Below are 22,102 nucleotides of genomic sequence, written 5' to 3' on the forward strand. Positions count from 1 at the left end.
AGCCTGGCCTAAGCCAAATGGAGAAGTTAGAAGTGGGTTAGGAATGGGAAGGAGAAATGGCTGCTTCCATTTGGACTATGGTAACTTTGAGAAGACAGCAAGATACTCAAGGAGGAATGCCCTGGAGACCCCTAGAGGAACTATGGAGGGGCCCAGGTGAGACACCCTAACAGGAGTGCAACTTTGGAGGCATCAGCCCAAAAGTGATGGCTGATGCCAGGGAGATGGCAGAGCTCAGTGGTGGACAGAAGCAAGGCCAGAGTAAAGCGCTAAAGTCATGCATGGAAGGACACCACGGTTATAGCTGCAAGGCAAAAGAATCCCCAAAGTGATGCAAAGTCATCTGAGGGACAGGAGATGAACCAGAAAAGTACACAAGGTGCCACTGAACCAGGGAAGACAGAACTCCAAGAAGTGGGTGGTTAAATGTCTCAAAAGAAAAAAAAAAAAAACCCAGAAATTGAAGCAGAGGAGGAGGCGGCATTAGATTAGGCAAGAGAGAAGTCACAGGAACACTCTGAGGGAGCAACTTCAGGACGGCAGTGGGGGTGGGTGCCAGATTGCACAGAGGGTTGAAGGTGTAAGCAGGAAGTTGGGGGAGTGAGTGGGGAGTTCAGCACAGAGGAAGGAATGTGCTAGATGGTAATTCAAGAGGTCAAAGGATTAGGGGCAAAAAGGTTTAAGCTGGCTGGGTGCCGTGGCTCATGCCTCTCAACATAACAGGAGGCCGAGGCAGGAGGATTGCTTGAACCTAGGAGTTCAAGACCAGCCTGGGCAACATAGCGAGACCCCATCGCTACAAAAAATTTAAAAATTAGCCAGGCACATGCCTGTTGTTCCAGCTCTTGGGAGGCTAAGTTGGGAGGATCTCCTGAGCCTGGGAGTTCGAAGCTGCAGTAAGCCATGATCATGCCACTACACTCCAGCCTCAGCAATAAAGCAAGACTCTGTCTCAAAAAAAAAAAAAAAAAAAAAAAGTTTAGGCCAAGGGAGCCTAAAATCCTATCAGTGAGAATGAGGCCCATGAGGTAAGGATGAAGGGCATCAAGATGTGCTGTGGCAATTAGTAAGTGCTCAGTTAAAACCTGCTTATTGATTGACTATGGACAAGTTCTCGTCTTTGAGAAAGGAACAGGTGCAGATTGCTGGCTGGGGGACTACACTCGGGTGAAAAGGAAGAATGTGAGGACACATGCAAAGTTGTGACAAAGTCAGAGATGTCTGTAAGTGGAGGAGACGCTGTAGAAGTGGGGGAAACAATGACTCCAGCATACTCAGGTTTTACAACTTTCATTCTCCTCCATGGGGTCGTGACTGCCCACATCCAAATGATTTCAAGGCTTGGTAAGTGCTTCAGAAAGCCTGATCCCTGGCATCATCACCGTCAATGTCAAAGGATGTTAAGAACAGATTGGCTTTATGGAATGAGTTCTCATGCTCCCAGAAAATTCCATCGCGAGGCCAAGGATTTGGCAGGAAGCCTGGAAGTGTAGAGGGATTTTGAGTTACCCAAGTCTACCCTTAATGTGGCTCTGCTGAACATTCTCCTCCCACCTGGAAAGGCCTTCTGTTGAATGTGAGCAGAAAGGAGCAGATGAGGCTGAGTTCAAGCTCAGTCTTACATGGTGCTTTAAGATCATGGTGAGGATCACAGACATGCCATACTCAGGGTCAAGGCAGGTGACTCTAACAACAATCACACTTGACTGTAAAAATCAGGCTGATAGTCCATGGATTTCTCCTAAAGCTGCCAGTGTCCTTTTGATCTATAAAATTTAGCCCTGAATTGTTTTACTTGAAAGCTTGTGGTCATGTGACTCATCACTGAGTGGATTTCAATATACAGAGAGCCCCTGAAGAAGAAGTGTCACTTTATATAATGAAAACCCAAAGTGACACTTAACTGTACCATGCAGGTGACAGGGCCAGGTGTTGACATCCATATTACAATGAGGGCTTGCTATTTTCTCAGTAGGAAAATGCTGATCCTTCACATGACATCCTGGGGGCATTTCCTCTTAGTCTTTTTTTTTTTTCTCTAATTACACAGGGTCTTATTCTCTTACCCAGGCTGAAGTGCAGTGGCATGATCATGGCTCACTGCAGCCTTGACCTCCCTGAGCTCAGGTGATCCTCCCACCTTTGCCTCCCAAGTAGCTGGGACTACAGGTGTGCGCCACCACATCTGGCTAGTTTTTTTGTATTTCTGTGGAAATGGGGTTTTGCCATATTGCCCAAGCTGGTCTCAAACTCCTGGGCTCAAGGAATCTGCCCACCTCTGCCTCCCAACTGCCTGCCTCTGCCTCCCAAAGTGTTGGGATTACAGGTGTGAGTCACTGTGCCTGGCCCCAGCTAATTCTTTGTATTTTTTTTTTTTAGAGAGACGGGGTTTCACCATGTTGCCCAGGCTGGTCTCAAAGTCCTGAGCTCAAGCAATCTGCCCGTCTTGGCCTTCCAAAATGTTGGGATTACAAGTGTGAGCCACTGCAAATCTAGCCTCCTTCTAGTTTTATACTGTGCCTTAAAAGGGAAGGTTCTGGGCCACTAAATAAATGACAATATTGACAACCTCAGATGGGGCCTCTGTTTGAAGGAGGTGGGATAGCTTCCCTTTTCTTCACACTGAGAGCTGGTGACTGAGGATTACAGCAATGCTCACACTTCTCTGCAGAAGAACGATGGCCTCTCTACACCATACGCCAGCCTCTCTCTCCCAGCCCTTATCTTATTATCCCATCTGTCTCCCCAAGGGGACTGAGAGGTACCTGAGAACACCATGTAGGCTTCATTCCCAGATGACTCTCCCTGAACATCAAGCCTCATGGAGACTCAACAAAAATCTGCTACAGAGAGGGAGGCTGGCAGCCCTGGAGTCCCGTCCCCACAGGTGATGGCTAAGCCTTACTTGCTCTAAGAGACTAGAGAGTGCCAACCCAGCCAGCCCTCTCTCTTTCAGGAGCTCCTGAACAAAGCTGTACTACTTCTTTTAAAGCATAAACTAATATTTAGTGAGCACCTACTTTAGGCCCCACTCTATCAAACATCATCAGCGGATCTGTCCCAAAACTCAGGGAAAGCGATAGCATCAGTCTTATTTTAGAGCCAAGGAATAAGCCTGAGCTGCCAGCATGGTGGAGCCACCCTCACTTTTTTGTTTTTTTTTTTTTTTTTGAGACAGAGTCTTACTCTGTCACCAGGTTGGAGTGCAGTGGCACGATCTCGGCTCACTGCAACCTCCACCTCCCCGTTTCAAGCGATTCTCCTGCCTCAGCCTCCCAAGTAGCTGGGACTACAGGCACGCGCCACCATGTCCAGCTAATTTTTGTATTTTTAGTAGAGACGGGTTTTCACCATGTTGGCCAGGATGGTCTCCATCTCTTGACCTTGTGATCCACCTGCCTCGGCCTCCCTAAGTGCTGGGATTACAGGCATCAGCCACTGCGTCCGGCCCACCCTCGAATTTTTTCATGTCTTTTCTCAATGCACAAAACATCCTCCCCATTCCTGTCACAATAACACCTCCTCCAGGCTGGGGTAAGGATTACCACCCTTGTTTCCCATATGAGGAAACTGGCTTAGAGGGATGAAGTCACTCACACAGAAACACACAGCTCCAAGAAGGAGGAGCTAGGACCAAACTCTGCATCTCCTAACGTATGGCTGGAGGCCTTTTTTATCTATTCTACCCTTCTTTCAAATTCCCACCAACAGGAAGGAGCCCACAGGAGCCACCTTTTTTTTTCAGAGCCACCACTCTTAGCAACCTCGGCTGGGGCCAGGGAATGAGGTGGGCTGGAGAGTGGCAGTTGGAGGAGGGACAGCCAAGGACACCTTGAGGTCAACCACAGCCTGTCTTGGTCTCAGAGCCAAGTCCTGATAAGGCTGAGAGGGTGTGAGAACCCCATGTCCTCCCGACCCAGGCTCGCCACCAATCACAGAACAGCAGTGGCATGAAGTTGCACAGAAATCATGTAGTACCTGTTCAGAAAACAGTGGCTTTTGTTATCCACCAATCAGCGATTCTGAACCCTGAAATTCATGAGTGTGTGCAAATCCATAGAAATCATGTGCACATGTTTACATGTGTGTGGCTTTTTTTTTTTTTTTAGAATCAATCTATTGCCTTCAATAGCTTCTCTCAAGGAGTCCATTAACAAAGAAAAGTTACACACTGTTGCACCACACTATTAGCAGCTCAAGGGCAGCACAGTTCCCTGATGTAGCCTCAGAGCCCCGCGCAGTGCAGGGTACAAAGGAGGCCCTGAATACAATGGTAAGTGAACCCACAGAGCGCCGCCTGGTAACAGGAATGCACATCTATTAAGCCATGCATCTATTAAGCAGCAGCTCAGTGCTGAGCTGTTAATGAGCAGAATCTCATCTGATTGTCATACAACCTGGAAGGCACTACAGCTTTCCTCACTTGATAGTTAGAAAATTGAAGCCCAGAGACTTAGATAACCTGCCTGAGGCAGCACCAGACCCAGGATTCAAAGCAGAATGGCTACAGGAAGCCACAAGGAAATAGCTACACATTCCCCTTCCTGGGTTCCCTCCCTACTCTGACATGGTCCCAATCCTACACACTTTATCAAGGGGTGAGCTAATTATATTTGTATATGTCTGATTATATTTGCAGTCACTCCCCACCATTGTCAACTCTTGCCACCTGCCACACTCAAGTGTGGTCAGCACAGAGGGCAGCATTGGCATCACCAGGGAGCTGGGCAGAAATGCACATTCTCTTGGCCAGGCACAGTAGCTGGTGCCTATAATCCCAGAACTTTAGGAGGCTGAGGGAGGAGGATTGCTTGAGGTCAGGATTTGACACCAGCCTTGGCAATATAGTGAGACTCCAGCTCTACAAAAAAACTTAAAAAAAAAAAACTAGCTGGGCATGGTGATGCACACCTGTAGTCCCAGCTACTCAGGAGACTGAGGTAGGAGGATCACATGAGCCCAGCAGTTCAAGGCTGCAGTAAGCTATGATTGTGCCACTGCACTCCAGTCTGGGTGACACAGCAAGAACCTGTATCAAAAAAAAAAAAAAGAAAGAAAAGAAAAGGAAAGAAAAAGAAATGCAAATTCTTACCCATACCCACCATTAAATCCAAATCTCTAGGGGGATGGCCTAGGAATCTGAGTTTCGACAAGCTCTCCAGGAATTTCTGATGCCTGCTCAAATTCAAGAAGCAGTTTTCTCACACTGTCTTCTGGGCACTGCTGGTCAGAAGGTTCTCACCTGGACCCACCACCCCAGGGGCATCTACTGGCATTTGGGCTTGCCACCCAAAAAGGAGAGAACTTGCCCATATCTCCCAACCCCTGACTCCTCACATCCAGAAGGGAGACAGAAGCAGCAGAAAGATGACCTCTTCAGAGAGGCCTGCCATGAACACTGCATCTAAAGCTGGACTCCTGGTTCTTTTTAACCCAGAACATCCTGTTCTTACCCATCAAGGCCCTTATCACAGTTCCATGGGACATGTTTACTAGTGTGGCTCACTGGTCTGGTCTGTCCACCACCCTGCAAGCTCCAGGGAGGCAGGAACTATGCCTATTTTCATCATCTTGGTAGTCCAGCAACAAAGAGTCTCTCCAAGACATCAGAGGATCTCGGAAGATATTGCTGATTGAATATCGGGCGGTGACCGGAAGACGGTTTCAACAGGAACAGGGATTAACACATAAATAAATATTTCTCACCTACCTGAAAGGCTACTGAGTCGTTTTTGCTGTTCTGTGATAAAAGAACACACAGTGTAAGTAAGATTTATACAGCACATAGTAAGACCAAGAAGCCCTGGCATAACTCGTTAGGATCTCAACCCTGAGTCCTCACTGTCCTCTGGACTTAGATGGTACAATGTGCATGCAGCCAGCTGACTGCAGGGGTATTAGCGTGGCTCCCGTTATGCCAGTGTGGTGTCTCCCAGCCCGCCCCGCTTCCAGATCTACACCAGGATTCAGGGGACTGCCACAATTTTCTAGCTGTTTACATCTTATCTCAAGATGATTCCATCATAGAAGGGAATCCATCCAACCCTCCAGCTTCAAGTGAGCAAGGCCTTATATGACCCCAGTCTTGGTACCTTTTGAGGGAAATGTAATTATAATCACAACCATGACAGTGACCGTCTCCTGAGAGCTTGCTAAATGCCAGGCGCTGTTTTAGCACTTTTGCAAACTTTGCAACAACTCTAGTAGTTGGGTATGATTATTCTTTCCCATTGTACAGAGGAGGAAATGAAAGCCTGGCCTTAGTCACTATAGTAATCTGGCTTGTCCAGAGTACAAGAAAAATCCTTTAAAAATCAGCAATGGCTGAGAAACTTCAGATAAGGGGCACAAATCGCCCAAGATAACACTGAAAATCAGCTGGATCTAGAACCTGGATCCTTGACTCCTAGTCCAGAGTTCATTCCAATTCTAGTCATCAAGACCTTGCTGGTCCTTGGCATTGAAGGGTTATTGGTTTCTCGCCATCCTGGGCACTCATGTGGAAGGGAAGCCACATCTCCTTTGTGGAGTCCTATGTGTACGTGCTATGAGATGAGAGCACAAAAATGACCTTTACCTTCCACAGCCGCTAAATATAAAGCAGCCACGTAGATAAAAATAGAACATTTGCCAACCCGTGGGTACTGTCATCATTCCCCTTGGCTGCGTTCCCACCCTCCTGCTACAATCAGTGTGAACCAGAAGTAAACAGCGAGCAGCTCAGGAGCTCACAGCCTGGGAAGCGGTGCCTGGCCACCTCTGCCACATGGATGAGGTTCGTACCGGCTGAACATGCAGAAGCCCAGTGCAGCTCTGGCCTCAGCTCTGCCAGCAACTTTCAGATGACAATGGCCAATTCACTAAACCTCTCGGCCTCAGTTTCCTTATCTGTTATGTCAAAGGGCCTATTGGTACTAAGGGGACCTACGGTTCCCACACACTACACTGAAGGCTGCTGAGCTCCAGCCGGCAGAAGTGAATGTATTCCACTTAAAAGATCATGTTGCCAACATGGCGACACCCCATTTCTACTAAAAAATACAAAAATTAGCCAGGCGTGGTGGCACACGCCTATAATCCCAGCTACTCCAGAGGCTGAGGCATGAGAATTACTTGAACCTGGGAGGCAGAGGTTGCAGTGAGCCAAGATCTTGCCACTGAACTCCAGCCTGGGTGAAAGAGAAAGACCCTGCCTCAAAAAAAAAAATAAATAAATAAATGAAAAAGACCACGTTGGCCAGGCACGGTGGCTCATGCCTATAATCCCAGCACTTTGGGAGGCCGAAGCAGGCAGATCCCTTGAGCCCAGGGGTTCAGGACTAGCCTAGGCAACATGGTAAAACCCCGTCTCTACAAAAAATATTTTAGAATTATCCAGGTGTGGTGGCACACGCCTGTGGTCCCAGCTACTGGCATCAAGAGGCTGAGGTGGGAGAATCACCTGAGCCTGGGAGGTTGAGGATGCAGTGAGCCATGACTGCACCACTGCACTCTAGCCTCAACAACAGAGTGAGACCTTGTCTCAAAAAAAAAAAAAAAAAAAAAAAAAAAAAAGACTATGTTGTCTCCAGTTTTGAGGTGTGAAATAGCCTTTCTTTCATAGGATGACATGCAACACAGGTAACAGTGGCCACTTTCTAGTGGTGTTATTTTAAAGCATTAGAATGAAAAACCCTAGGGTGATCCCTAGACTGCTTCATGTGTCCGTAAGTCTGGGAACCTCTGAGCTCTAGTTCTCAGTGTGGTCGGTGGGCCAGTGGCACTGGTATGCCTAGCAAGCTCGCTGAAAATGTAGAATCTCGTCTCCTCCACCCCAAACCTCTTGAGGCTGAACCTGCAAGTTAACAAGATTCTCAGGATCCAACGCACATAGACTGAGAAGCTCTAAGCAAGGGGACCCATGCACCTCTTTTCATCCTGAGAGTTTTCCGATTCAAAGCCTCCCTCCCAGACAGATGGTAAGTGATTTGCCTTCATACCCATGCGGTGTGAAAACTCAGGAAAGAAGGGGAAAGGGCTGTGTTGTTCACAACCATCAGCGCCAGGCCAGAGGCTCAGTGCCCCTCTGTTTCTAGTAGGGGTAAGCTGGCTTGGAGAGACAGGATTATTGCCACACTATGCCCTGGGACAGTCTAGGCAAAAAAAAAAAAGGCGGGGAGGGAGGCATTTTTTAGGATGACAAAACTAGAATTCCAGAAGTGGAGTAAAGTTATTCCCTCAGGAGACTTTGCAATAATTAAGAAATTATTTTTATGGGTACTGTTTATGAAGCAAAGCAGAGCTGCCAGGTTAGGCAAATTCCAAAGCAATGCCAAAAACACTTGACCTAAACCCCATTTATGATTAGTAATACGGGGCTGGGCCAGTGAGGCTCTTCTCTTCTTCTCGACGCTTCCTGCCCCACCTGCTTAGTGAACATATGGTTTTGCTCTTTATGGAAATCTATCATTTAATTCCAAAAAATGAATGTCATTACTTGTATCCTTTTCTGAAGGATGTGTGTCTCAGGCTGCACAATTCTGATTTTTAAACCCAAGGGCGGGACTTGGACAACAGAGAAAGGCAAGAACCAAAGGCATTTGGGTAAATAAAAGGAATCCATCTATTCAAGGAAGAAACAAAAAGGAACTACAGGCATTTCTGTGCCCAAAGATGTCTCACTAGGTGTCATCAGAGGGACTTGGCAGAAGCAGCTGACATTACACTTGGCATTTCCCAAAAACCAAGTTGCCTTGGGAATAAATCTCATTTTTAAAGAAACTGCCTGTCCTTCTGGGAACTAACTTAATTCTGTTTGACTGAATTTTTTTTTTTTTTAAATATGAGTCACAAGGAAGTTCAGAGAAACAAAATTTCACTTTGTCCCGCATTACAGACACTTTCTGGGCAAGGAGAGCCACTGCCAGTTAAGGGGCATGGCACGGCTGAAGGAGAATGGGCTCCTGCATGGTTCCGTGTGGGAGCTGGGGCCCTTTTTTTCAAGAACCCAGATTCATGGGTGAAAATTAATACAGGAGCCACACATAGTGAAAAAAATACAAAACTACTAAAACAACCTTAAGATTTTAGTGGAAAGATCTGAAGTGAAAGAAAATGTTTTATTCATCTGCTTTTCAAGTTAGAAGCAGGAAACAGAAAAACTCTATTTAGTATGGAAAACAATTAAAAATAGACTCCAGTCCCATTCTCATTCAAATTAATGCAGAGAGGAAGGGGGAGGGGGAGGAGTGGAGGAAAACTATGAAGTCAGAGAGCACAGAGTCAAAAGGAAGATGTGAGCTCTGAACAAAATAATTAAACCTCCACTGTTATCAGAAATTCAGACTAATGAGCCCTTTCTACATGAGGAAACAGCTTGAAAACTTTACATTTCATGCTGCAAAGGACTTTTGTAAAGACAAAGTTTATTCCTGTATGGAATTCCAAAAAGGAAAACTTAGGATTTAGAATCATCGTCTGGAATTTTAAAGCAGAAGGGTCAACATATACCCAAAGAACTTCCGCTTCACCCCACCTCAAAGCTTCTCTGCTTTTCAGAGAAGCAGAAAAACCAACCAGAAGCAGTCAGAGACACTACAGAAAACAAACATGAAAACTCTAAGCAGAGCTGCCTAGAGCCACATAGTACAGAGACAAACAGCCGGCAAGAATGAAGGCCAGTGAGTCTTCAAGAAAAATTCAATAGTCTCTGTTTTCAAGGTACAAAAACGTGTTTTACATTCCAGAAAACTGTCTACACAATATGTTTTCTTTTTTAAATTTGATACTCAAAATTCTGCTCTCTCTAAATTTCATTATGTCAAAAAACTAAATCATTTAAGATACTACTTAAAAGAGGTATTATTGTACCTAGATTTTCGAAGTTAAATCTCTGTTACCATCAAGAGACACAAACTTTTTCCTTTCTCCTTTTTTTTGGTGTTACGATTCGAAGAAGACAATCATGAACACCCAAGAAGTGGAACGAACCCAGCTTACTTATTCAGACACCTGATATCACCTCAGATCAGGGGCCTCTGTCTGTCTGCTGGGATTTATTTTATGGGCCACGAGAGTGAGTAAACTGGGGCAAATGGCCTTGGGAAACAACGGGATTTGTGAAAATTTCTGTGAAATAACAGAATTTCTGACCCAAGTATCATGGAATAGCTATGTTGATTCCAGTGGGCTGGGAGTGGGGCACAAGCCTCTCTTACCTCGATTGTGTTGCAAGAGCACAATAGTAGGATTGACAATCGTTGTGGAGGGATAGGCGGATGAAGGCTTGCTAACTGGTGGAAAGGCTTGGGAATCAGTTCCAATAAGGGAAGAAGAAACTTCATTTAGTAGAGGACTGGAATCCTGAAACGAACAAACAAACAATGTAACTAACTGTAAATATAAAAAGCTAGTGTTAATGTTTTTTAAAAAGAAGAAATTTAAAGCTTTACAATGATCTTAATTATAAAAAGAAATGCAATCAATGAGATACATCATATCATTAATTCCAGTTAGAAGTTTAAGCCGGAATGCTTATTCTCTTTGTTGGTATTAGTATGGGGCAGAGGAGAGAGAGAAGGTGAATGTTACTGTAAGTCTCAGCAACATCATTCATTAGGTCCACCTGCTAACAGTTGTGGGTCAATCTGGTTACTGAAAAACCAAATTCAAATCCAAGTAGAATAACATGCAAAACCCATGCAATTCCAAATGTGATCCAAGAACAAGAGCTGGTTTAATTGGGAAAAATCAGGGAAGTTTAGTACACTGTACAGAGAAATGTAAGACAATGTGAGGACAAGAAGACATCAATGTAAGAATAGGGAGGAGTTGAGCAACAGTTTTTTCAGAAAGCTACTCTTAGCATCGGCATCACTGAGCAATTTTACTGATGCTTGCTTCTGAGATTTGGATATTATCCTATCCTACTGTGACATTTTTTTTCACTCTAATATTAAAGTGACAAAGATCCCTAAGACTTGTGAGAATCCTGACTTTAAAAACCTGAGGTCTCTGCCAGAAATACCAATAAAATTATTAATACTAACATTATAATCTGCATATTGGGGATAATGCCAGTCTTTTAAAACAAAATAAGACCCCAAAAGGTACTAAGAATATTTAGACAGTTTCCTTCATGATATCTATACATTTCTATTTTTGAGTTTATAAACCATAAATTGAGGATGCTCTTCTTAAAAGGCTTTAAGAACAAGATTTTAAATAGTTACTTTTGAGGCAATAATTATCCTGAAGCAATAATCAAAGATCAACTCTTGTGAACGTACCCACAAGATGAGGGCCACCCCCTCACTCACACCTAGCCCAATGCCCTGCAGATAGCAGGTGCTAGTAAATGCCACATGACTGACAGGCGGGATCTTTCAGCAATGTTGTGTCTGAGCAAATGTTTGTAGCAAGAAAACAAATGCTTATCAAAAGAGGATATGGGCATCAGCACCCAGGACAGCTCCCAACACACAGTAGGAACTTCACAACACTGCCTAGGTCAGTCTATCTCTTCTGAAAGTCCACTAAATAGCCGCCGCTATTTAGTTATGAGGGGCAGCTCAATGTCATGAATAAAACCTTTTCTCAAGACTTGAGAAGCACAGTATGATTTTATACAAAAGTGCCTCACCTTGATTCCTCCATTTAGAAAGTGAAAAATAACTACACTTTTCCTAATTTATCTCCAAAGTGATATAATTATGATAAATGACATATCATTAAAAACTGCCTGAATGCATCCAAGAAACACAAAATATCAGGCATACAGCTCTTTAAAGTATAAATGCCTAATGTGATGTTTGGGTGGATCATATGAGCATTAAGCACTTTACAGATTTTATTTTGTGTTTTATTTCTGGAACATCACAAAAACAGCTATTGATTAAAATAACTCAAATCAATTAACATGACTTTTATTCTTTCTTCTTTCCCTCAACTAGCTACAGATGGAGCAGGCATCAGCTCACAGCTCAGACACCATCCACAGAGGCTCCTCCTCTTGACAGAGGAGGAAGAGGAATCCAAGTAGTTTCCTTTTTCACCTCTGTTACCCAGGGCCAAACCCGAAGCAATCAGGCCAAACTGAGGTCCTTCTGGGAGGTCTACACCAGGCTGATTAGTCAGGTTTGAGAAATTGAGGACCCTTCCCAACGAATCTGTCCTGATACACCTAAAACCAACTCGATATGAAAACCTAGGTCTACACAAATAAATTATAGAATACACAATCAAACTACTCACAATGGTCTATGAGGACACTAAACATAAGACACCTTACCTGCTACTCCAGGCAAACATAATCTGTGTCAAAGGGAAGATGCTTGAACTCCCCAAGACAAGAGTGGCTTCTAAATTCTAAGTTCAGCTGAAGGTAGAGGGGAATAGACCAGGGAAACATCTAGCATTTTTCTCCAATGGGACTGAGCTGCAAAATTCAAAGCTAGAAGGATATCCAAGCCCATGGGTCACATTGGGCCTGGTGCTGACCTAACTACACTGCACAGCACTAGAGATCTCAGAACAGGCCCCAGCTCAGGATGTAACGGTTCCCAGCTTTGATGTGTTTGATGCCTCATTATAATTTATCTAATAAGCCAAATAAAAAGTTTCCTTCCTGATTTCTGCATGACTGGCTTCAGCTTAACAAGCCATTTGGAACAGTTTTGCAGGCACACATCTTTACACAAAGGGATGTCAGTAAACGCTTAGTTCCATCAGCCAATTGCATGACCCACTACCTGACTGTATCTCAAAATGTAGGGTGTGGACCCCAGCATCTGAAACCCCTGAGCACTTGCTACCAAGTGAGATTCCTAGGCTCTTCTCCAGACCCACTCAGTCAGAAATTCTAGGAGTATAACCTGAGGGTGACGATTTAAACAAGCTCCCTGACCCTCAGATGATCCCATGTACACAAAGCTTGAGAAGTGACCTCCTACTCCAAAAATCCCTTTGAGAACAAGACCCTGACTCATGGTTGTACCCAGGGTACTTAGCAGAATGCCTAGACCATGGCAGAAACTCAATGATGAATTGTTAACTAACCAGTTACTTGCTTTTGAGTGACCCTGGCCCTCATTTGCCAGGGCAAGTCCTCAGCAACATAGCTAACATTCACTAGGCACCTTCTCTATGTCAAGCCCCATAACAGGAACTTTTACACTCGATCCTACTGAACCCGAAGCCCTGTGAGTAGATTCACGTATTCCCATATTACAACTCGCAATGAAGTTATCAGATTCTCTCAATTCCCAGGGCTCCTAAGGAAAAAGGAGACCCAAGCACTTTGACTCAGCTTTTTCTCTAAGCAGTTGGGCTTTCCTGGCTGTGATGGGAACTCATTCCCCCACCCGCAGGATGGGACCTGAGGCAGCAGGGCCCTTTGACTTCCTGTGACCACTGGGGCACTGTTTTGCCACAAAGGCTCCTGGGACCTTCTCCTCAGGGTCCCTAGCAATTGCCTGCCTTTTGAGGTAAAAGTCCTAACATTTGTACAGGGCTTTCAGACCCACTTGCTCACTTAAACCCAACTCTCTCACACACAAAAAAAAAAAAAAAAAAAAATCCTAGTCTCTATCATTTCTGTATACTACAGAGAGTTTATTTACTCACTAGGTCAACAAGAGAATCAGAGAATCGCTTCCTCCCCGAGATCTCCCCGCTCCCTGGTAAGTAGCACCCACCACGCCTGCCGTTGCTTTTCCCCATAATTCTTAGCTTTCCTCAGCTCTCCACACGACCCCCGACCTGGCCTGTGAAAAGCATGGCCAGTCAACATAAAGGCCACAGATGTTGTCTTCTGAGGGAGAAAGATGTGCATTCCCAACAGGACACAGCAGACGAGGCACTGCAGAGATGGGGAACAGCCCCGAGAGACCCAGGGAAGACACACGGGAAGCATGCACGCTAGTGACAGGGGACACGGCTCCAGTCATCACACAGGCACAGCGGCAGCCAGTGCTGTCCTCAGAGCTCTGTGCTTCAGTGAGAAAGGGAATGTGACTGCTGGGAGGAGACATTCAGAAAAGCCGTGAGGAGGGGAGTCCAGCAAGCTTACGGTACTCGAAACAGCTCCCGTGAGGTCAGGCTCCGAGACTCTGCGGAGGTCCTCCGGGGCAGGAGGGACCAGCGGAGGTGGTGGTGAGAAGGATGGTGGCGTCTGGCTAATGGGGGCAAAGGAGCCAGAGGCGCGGGCTGGCTGGCTGTGGTGGGGCCACCTCTGCAGATGAGGGGGAATGAAATCATCTAGAGTCGGGAAGGTCAGAGGTGAGGCGGCAGAGGCAGTCGCTGGGATTGTGGGGACGCAGCCAAGAGGCCCCAGAGGTGTTGGAGGTCTGGCAGTGCCTTCTTGCCCTCTGTCAGTATTAACCAGGTAGAGAGGGACAACTATTACCTCCGGCTGGGCTGCACTGGAGGAAGTGGCATCCTGTGGAAATAAGGGGGTCGTTATGGAAAGGGGTATGATACGAGGAAAGAATTCCATATTTAAACGGTTGAGAGTGGGCATGCAGTGAGGTACTCTGAGAAATATTTAATCAGTGCCCTTTCCTCAGAGTACATGAGACAGTCGGAGCTGGCCAGCTGGCCTTCTGACACTCCATGACACAGAGGGAACCCCATCCAACTCCGCTTTTCATCCATCTATTTTTGAATCCTTTTAACACTTTATGAGAGAGAAAGAAGAACAGAACAGGCAGGCAGGCTGTGTTTAACCCCACAACACCACCATAGAGCCTAAAAGCTTGGGAGTAAATACAATTTCTTTGGCACCTTGTAATAAAACATGAACAATGAGTTTCTCACCATGTTGTTAGTCTCTGGATTCCACGCTCCGGCATACTTACACATTTACAGAAAAGAGAGACAGACAAAGAGAGTACTGTGCTGAGAGGTTCAGACAGAAGAATTCGGGATTCAAGCCACAACATTAATGAGGAAAGGGAGGGTAGGGCAGCCCAGTGAACAATGAGCTGCTCGCATCAGTTTTGAAAGAGACAGTAGAGAAGACACACAAACATTCCTAATTTCTTGCCTTGGCTGGATAACTCGGCTGCAAAAGGTAAGATTCTTTGCTCTTCCGGTTTTCGGGATCAGAGGTAACCCGGGGGCCTAGCACAGGTGGTCTCACATCTGGGAACGAAGCCTGAGTCCCCAGGGAAGGACTCTCGCCACGGTTAACGGCATCTTTACGGATGTCAAAGAATAGCTTGGGAGGGTCAGGAGGAGGAGCAGGGGGTGGTTTTCCTGTGCCGGCTGTGCGGGAGACAAGGCCGGGAGCCGGTGCTCGGGTGCCCGCAGCCTCCGAGGGAGTGCCTTCGGCAGGGTCACGTGCAACACGAGAGGAGTTTTCTGACGCCGCCAGGCAAATGTTATTGGATAAACAAGGTACATATAAGCTGCTGACCTTTTTAATCCCAACTGCCTCATGACATGGGTTAGAGCTCACATTCTTATGATAAACTGTCCTGGTGGCTGCATAGCGCTGCTGGGGTTGGGATGAAGCACTGGGGAACGTGGAGTCCGGAAGCAAGGAACCAGGGCGCACCACACCTTTGGGAGCCGATCCAGCTGCCAGGAGGACGGAGATGGGCTGGGGTTGTGAGGGGTTCTGCTGGCTGGGGGTGCCGAGTGGGACATAAGGCTTTGGTGAGCTCAGGTAGAGGGAATCCTTATAGGTATTGTGGATGGTGGGGGACTGCCATGCAAAGCGGTCCTTTTGAGGGAGAGGAGGGCGTGGGGGAGAGAGAACCTTTAGCAATATTTTCAAGATATGTTATCAAACAGGGAAAAAAGAAAGAGGAGGGGAAATGGAAAGAAGGACGATCATTAGAAACGACAGCATAACATGATTCAAGCAAAAACAATTCTTAACACGTTTTTCAGCACATCCTCAGGTTAGACTCCTCCTAGTATCCACAATTCTAAGTGAAGCCAAAGACTGAATCCCACTCACCTGGAGAGGTAGGCCTGACTCTCCTTTGCATCCAGAGAGGCTGAGCCCAGCCCATAGCAGGCCACATGCTACATCAATTGTGACACCAATCCTTGGCTGACTGCATCTTTATTAGACATCCTGACTCAAGAAGGGAGCCAAGTGAACTAAACACCAGTGGGAGAAGCACCAAAGCCCCCAACTCCCTCTCAAACCTCCTTCCCTCATGATTTATCTTCGAGCCTTTGGCCTTAGAAGTTTATGTTCACTGGAACTCTTTTGAGTGCCTTTCATTCTTTTCCTTTAGGAAAAGGAGAACTGGAAGAACCGTCCTTATTTGTGTTCACAGGAGACAGATGTCTTAATTGAGTCACTGAGATTTAGCACTCAATTCCATAAGCATAACAAATTAACGCGCCCTAAGAAGAGAATGCTAAGGATTTTTGAATACACATGTGCTCTTTTCTCAGAGGAAAGAATTTGATGAAGCTAATTATTAGAAGGAAGACAAGCATGAGATTAAAAGCACACAGTCTCCCATTTTTGATGTACACAAAAAAGGGGACCAGGCAATGAAGGACTGAATTGGCCTCTACCAGATTGGACTGTGCCTAGTTTCTCAAAATCTAGCCCCATGCCCATCTCACCCAGCCCACCACCACACAAAGGGAATCAGTCCCAGAGGTAAATGATCAGCCTCAGATTCACAGCTTAAGCCCAAAGCTCTGGTTGCAGGTCCAGAGGCTCACACAGCATCCCTCGCTTCTCAACACTGCTCCTCTTTGGGTCTCAGTGGAGAAGAGGGTCAGGAAATGGGATGACCCTCCAGTCTGATCCTCATGTCAACAAGAGTCATCTGGCAATCTGTGGCTTAACTGGGAATTAGACTATGAGATGAGGAAACTTCATTTTGCTAGATTTTCTTTTCTTTTGTTGTTTTATTTTGTTTTGAGATGGAATCTCGCTCTGTCACCCAGGCGGGACTGCAGTGGCGCGATCTCGGCTCACTGCAACCTCCACCTCCTGGGTTCAAGTGATTCTCCTGCCTCAGCCTCCCGAGTAGCTGAGACTACAGGCACATGCCACCACGCCCGGCTAATTTTTTGTATTTTTAGTACAGACGGGGTTTCACCGTGTTAGCCAGGATGGTCTCAATCTCCTGACCTTGTAATCTGCCCACTTCAGCCTCCCCAAGTGCTGGGATTACAGGAGTGAGCCACTGCACCCAGCCTAGGTTTTCTTTAATGGCTCCTTTTTTTTTTTTTTTTTTTTTTTGGAGACGTAGTCCCACTCTGTCGCCCAGGCTGGAGTGCAGTGGCACGATCTAGGCTCACTGCAACCTCCGCCTCCCAGGTTCAAGCAATTCTCCTGCCTCAGCCTCCCGAGTAGCTGGGACTACAAGCACATGTCACCACACCCAGCTAATTTTTTGTATTTTTAGTAGAGACGGGGTTTCACCATGCTGGCCAGGATGGTCTTGAGCTCCTGACCTTGTGATCCACCTGCCTCGGCCTCTCAAAGTGCTGGGATTACAGGCGTGAATGGCTCCTATTTTTAAAGATATCCCAGTTCTAGAAGAAAACCAGAACTTTCTTCCAAATTACGCAAGTGAAGTATATTAGAGTCTGATCAATATCGGTAAGTGAATTTTGACCAAAAATGGGGAGGGTGCAAGATCTGGGTCTATTTTGAATTTATTTTTAATTTTCTTTCTTTTTTTTTTTTTTTTGAGATGCAGTCTCACCCTGTTGCGCAGGCTAGAGTGCAGTGGTGTGACCTTGGCTCACTGCAACCTCCGTCTCCCAGGTTCAAGCAATTCTCCTGCCTCAGCCTCCGGAGTAGCTGAGACTATAGGCCTGTGCCACCACACCCGGCTAATTGTTGTATTTTTAGTAGAGACGAGTTTTCACCATGTTGGCCAGGCTGGTCTTGAACTCTGACCTCAAGTGATCTGCCCGCCTTGGCCTCCCAAAGTGCTGGGATTACAGGCGTGAGCCACAGCGCCCGGCCAATTTTATTTCATTCTTTTTTTTTTTTTTTTTTTTTTTTTTGAGACGAAGTCTCGCTCTTGTCGCCCCAGCTGGAGTGCAATGGCACAATCTTGGCTCACTGCAACCTCCGCCTCCCAGGTTCAAGCGATTCTCCTGCCTCAGCCTACTGAGTAGCTAGGATTATAGATAGGTGCCTGCCATCACACCTGGCTAATTTTTGTATTTTTTTTAAGTAAAGACAGGGTTTCACCATGTTGGCCAGACTGGTCTCGAACTCCTGACCTAAGGCGATCCACCCACCTCAGCTTCCCAAAGTGCTGGGATTACAGGCAGGAGCCACTGCTCCTGGCCTATTTCATTCTTATATTTGTGGCATACAGGTGGCAAGAAGAAAGAATGTTAGAAAGGGTGAATAGGTGAAAAATATTTAAAAGTTTTATAGGTTGGGCACTGTGGTTTAAGCCTGTAATCCCAGCACTTTGGAAGACCAAGGCAGAAGGACCACTTGAGTCTGAGACCAGCCTGGGCAATACAGCGAGACTCTGTCTCTACAAAAAATTTAAAAAAGAAATAGCCAGGTGTGGTGGCACACACCTGTAGCCCCAGCTACTAAGGAGGCTGAGGAGGGAAGATTGCTTGAGCCCAGGAAGTCAAGGCTGCAGTAAGCTGTGATGGCACCTCTGCACTCCAGCCTAGGTGACAGAGCAAGACTGTCAAAAAAAAAAAAAAAAAAGTTTTTTGAGTCCGGATTAGAACATCAACCCAGAAACAGTAAATAACCTATTCCTTAAACTCAGTTTTCAAGGCACACATATAAGCTCATTGGAGAAGCAGCTCATTTGGATATCCTTGACTAATTCAATGACTATCCTTTCCACAGGGCACCCATGGCAGTGCCAGTGAATATGCACAAGCCAAAAAAAACAAAATGAATAGCCCCTCTCTAATATTCAGCAACAGCAAAAGCTTTCAGGTGAACTCACTTGGTTTCAGTGAACATGTTTACAGACTAAACGATTCTAGAAACAAAACACGTGGGCTAGCACGCACCAAAGGGACTGGCGGGTATGCTGATAATGGCAGTAGGGAGGTAAGCAAAAGATCATTCTGATTTGAGCTCAGATTTACTTTTACTTTCAGCTCAAATGTCCCATATGTGATTTCTTCTTGTCCAAAGATAGAAATCAGCTTCAGTGAGTTTCTAACTTATTTTGGCTCTCGCCATATATGGTGCATTACATCAGGCATGAGCCTTCCCAGGGCTTTGACCCTGTAGAGAGGACCCTTCCCCAGAGCATCAACAGTGCACTCAGATCCAAAGGTCTCCTGCCCTGGGGCTTCTTTTAGTCCTGAAGAAGAAAGGGGATAGGCACAGTGACTTTACATGCAGGGAACTACTTTTTGTTGTAAACATTGCAAGAACCACACAGGCAGTCTGCATTCTGCCCAGTTGGCTATAAATGAAATTCTATTTATCTTTTCAGAAGGTGGGCCAGTGAAAATATGAGGCTTCTGGAAAATCCTGGTATGTTTATAGTTTATACAGTTCTATAAACTAACAATTCCCTCCTCTAAGCCAGTGCATACTTACAGCTCTGGCAATCACGATATAGACAAGAAGTCATGTTTCCATTCAGAAAACACACCTAAGAGGTAATGCATGACCTAAAGGTTCCTGAAATTTGAATGGCTGATTTTACATTGAATATAAAGGATAAAACCTCTTTATGAGCAATTTACCAGGTTCCCTTAAAGGGAACCCCAGTAGAAAGAAAATTCTTGGATAGTGACAGATAAGAAAACATACTTTGTAAAAGATATTATAGGGTGTTCACCCTTATAAACCTCTTGAGGGCAATGTTTCACACAGTGATCTGAACACCACGGAGATGCTCAATAAAGCTGTGTTAAATAAATTTTAAAAGAATTTTTATTTACTTCACATGCTTTTAAAATTGTCTTTTCAAAAGAGCTGCTTAAGAAGCCAAAAAGAATTACTGAGTTACCCTTTGAACTAAGTCACTGATAGTGGAAGAGGACATGCTTCTACATTTGCTTTGAATTAATCAGCACTGTTTCTTGATCTGCATAGAGCTGATGGCATCCATTCTTGAGATGGTTGAAAAGAAGTATGTCTGCCACAGGCAGCACATTTATACACTGTGAAAGGGTTTAGGGACGGGAAAACCATGGCAAGTCATTTACCGGACAAGTGACCTCCCCAGTCCCTCTGTCTAATGAAGACTTCAAAAAGCCAGGCTCATTCGCAGCTCCTGGTTCTAACCAGTGACCCAGGATGCATATGGCTGTACCTAGGGAGGCAAGTCATAGCAGGTGGCAGAAAGGCTAAATGTGTTTGTTGCTCAGCATACAAGGCAGACAATTAAGCAACCAATTCCACGCTGAGGAGGATAAGCATCTGTAGAGAGGGAGAAAAACATCATCTCTGATTCAGCTTCATTTCAGCAGCAAGTGCATTTTTACATCCTCACAACAGGAACCAGAGGATCATTGGAGAAGTGGGGTGGGAACTAGGAAGGACCTGCAGAATTTCCGGACTCCTTGTGAGTTCGGGGAACACCTTCACAGAAGGAAGGCACAGGGAAGCGGACCACACAAGGAACACATTTCTGCTATAGTTTTTGAGCAGCACAGCTTCCTTTAAGAGAAAGGACTAGGCTAGGTGTGGTGTCTCACACCTATAATCCCAACACTTTTGGAAGCCAAGGTGGGAGAATGGCTTGAGGCCAGCTGTTGGAGGCTTCAGTGGGCTATGATGACACCATTGCATTCTGGCCTGGGCAACAGATAGAGACCCTGTCTTAAAAAAAGAGAGAGGAAGAGAGAAAGAGAGAGAGGGGAGAGAGAGGGGGAGAGAGAGAGAGAAGTAGTAGTTGACTCCACAGATGTGGCTCCTGTATGCAAAAATGTTCATCACAGATCACCTAAATTAAAACATGGTCTATTCCCATCATCAAAATGACAAAGTAACAACAGGAGAGGGAAGAAAGAAAAGATCAGGAAAGCCACCTAGGGGGAAAGACTTAAGCAAAAGTATCCTTACTCCAATTTGTACAGCTTTGGGGGATTTCTTTTGTAGGATACAGCTGGGCTGTACTGCCATTTTGCCTGTTCCTGGGCTGTTGGACTTAGGGTCTGGCCACAGCTACCTGATCTTAATCTGTAAGGATACTGTTGCTGGAGTTCTTACAGCCCCATCTCCAGAAAACAATTGGAATAAACACAAGATGCATTCTTCTCTTGAATATTACACTCTAAAGAATTTTTTTTAAAAACGTCTCAGACCTTTTTCCTACATATCCAAGGCTAAATGAATTCCCTCTTTCAGAACACTTCTACATACAGAACAAACCTAAATAGGCATCAAGGCCTATTTCCAACACCCTGGTACAGACCAACCTCATTCCATGCCTCTGCTCCCCTTGACCCCAACTTTCCCTTAGCTGGGTCCTTGCAGAGCTTATCCAGAGTTGTCCAAAAGCTTGAAACCTATTCCGTTATCCAACTGGGGAAGCAGGAAGTCACCAGTCTAAGTTAAGAGACTCAAGAACAGGTACCACTCACCAGTCCCCACCCTGCCCTTGGGCACATGCCTACCTGGGACTTGTCAGAAGGAAGGTTGGGATGCACACTTCTGTAGCCCTTGGCAGCGAGTGAAGAGGGCTGGGCATTTCCATTGGCATCAGCACTGGAAGAAAGCCTCCACTCATCTGAGAAATAGAGAGGAAAAAATCTCTCACTCACAGGGAATAACTCCCTGGTTCCCCTGTAACTCCGGGGTCCTTGGTAGAAGGCCAGAAAGGTGAGAATGCAAGAGAAGCCATACCTGCTGAAGAAGGCTCTGGCTCCAGACCTACACGTGGTGCAGAAAAGGATGAAAACAAGAAAAGGGGAAAAACAGAAATGGTTACATTTGCAGGAAACAAGCATGAAACTGCATAGAAGGTTGAAAATCCAGCACCCCGTTGTTTGACACAAAATGCCCTCAGTCACGATGGCCTGATTACCATAGGAACCCACTCGAAACCATGATGTGCTCACAGGCACTGACCTTTGAAAACACAAGGCTCACATTCACAGGGATGAAGAAACAATTGTTACTTGACATTCTTATTTTACAGACAAAAAGGCAACAGAATTCTCTACTGTCCAGTCCCTACTCACTGAC

The 22,102-nt window shown here is 45.7% G+C and overlaps 1 protein-coding gene across 50 annotated transcripts in view; it reads right to left on the reverse strand.

The window, feature by feature from the left end:
• SORBS1 (sorbin and SH3 domain containing 1) overlaps positions 1-22,102 on the reverse strand; it is a 249,645-nt gene that overhangs the window by 88,667 nt on the left and 138,876 nt on the right. For 14 of the 50 annotated variants that reach the window (XM_016918912.4, XM_016918918.4, XM_016918909.4 and 11 more), the window contains 6 exons: positions 21,761-21,787; positions 21,532-21,644; positions 15,023-15,739; positions 14,048-14,416; positions 10,197-10,341; positions 5,711-5,740 (listed from right to left, as the gene is read on the reverse strand). In XM_016918912.4, coding sequence (XP_016774401.3) covers positions 5,711-5,740; positions 10,197-10,341; positions 14,048-14,416; positions 15,023-15,739; positions 21,532-21,644; positions 21,761-21,787 — 1,401 coding nt within the window. The remainder of the gene's footprint in view (positions 1-5,710; positions 5,741-10,196; positions 10,342-14,047; positions 14,417-15,022; positions 15,740-21,531; positions 21,645-21,760; positions 21,788-22,102) is intronic. The other 36 variants (XM_054660364.2, XM_063782044.1, XM_016918933.4 and 33 more) reach the window with 5 other exon arrangements.

This window comes from Pan troglodytes, chromosome 8 (assembly GCF_028858775.2).
Source record: "Pan troglodytes isolate AG18354 chromosome 8, NHGRI_mPanTro3-v2.0_pri, whole genome shotgun sequence".
NCBI classification, from domain to species: Eukaryota; Metazoa; Chordata; class Mammalia; order Primates; family Hominidae; genus Pan; species Pan troglodytes.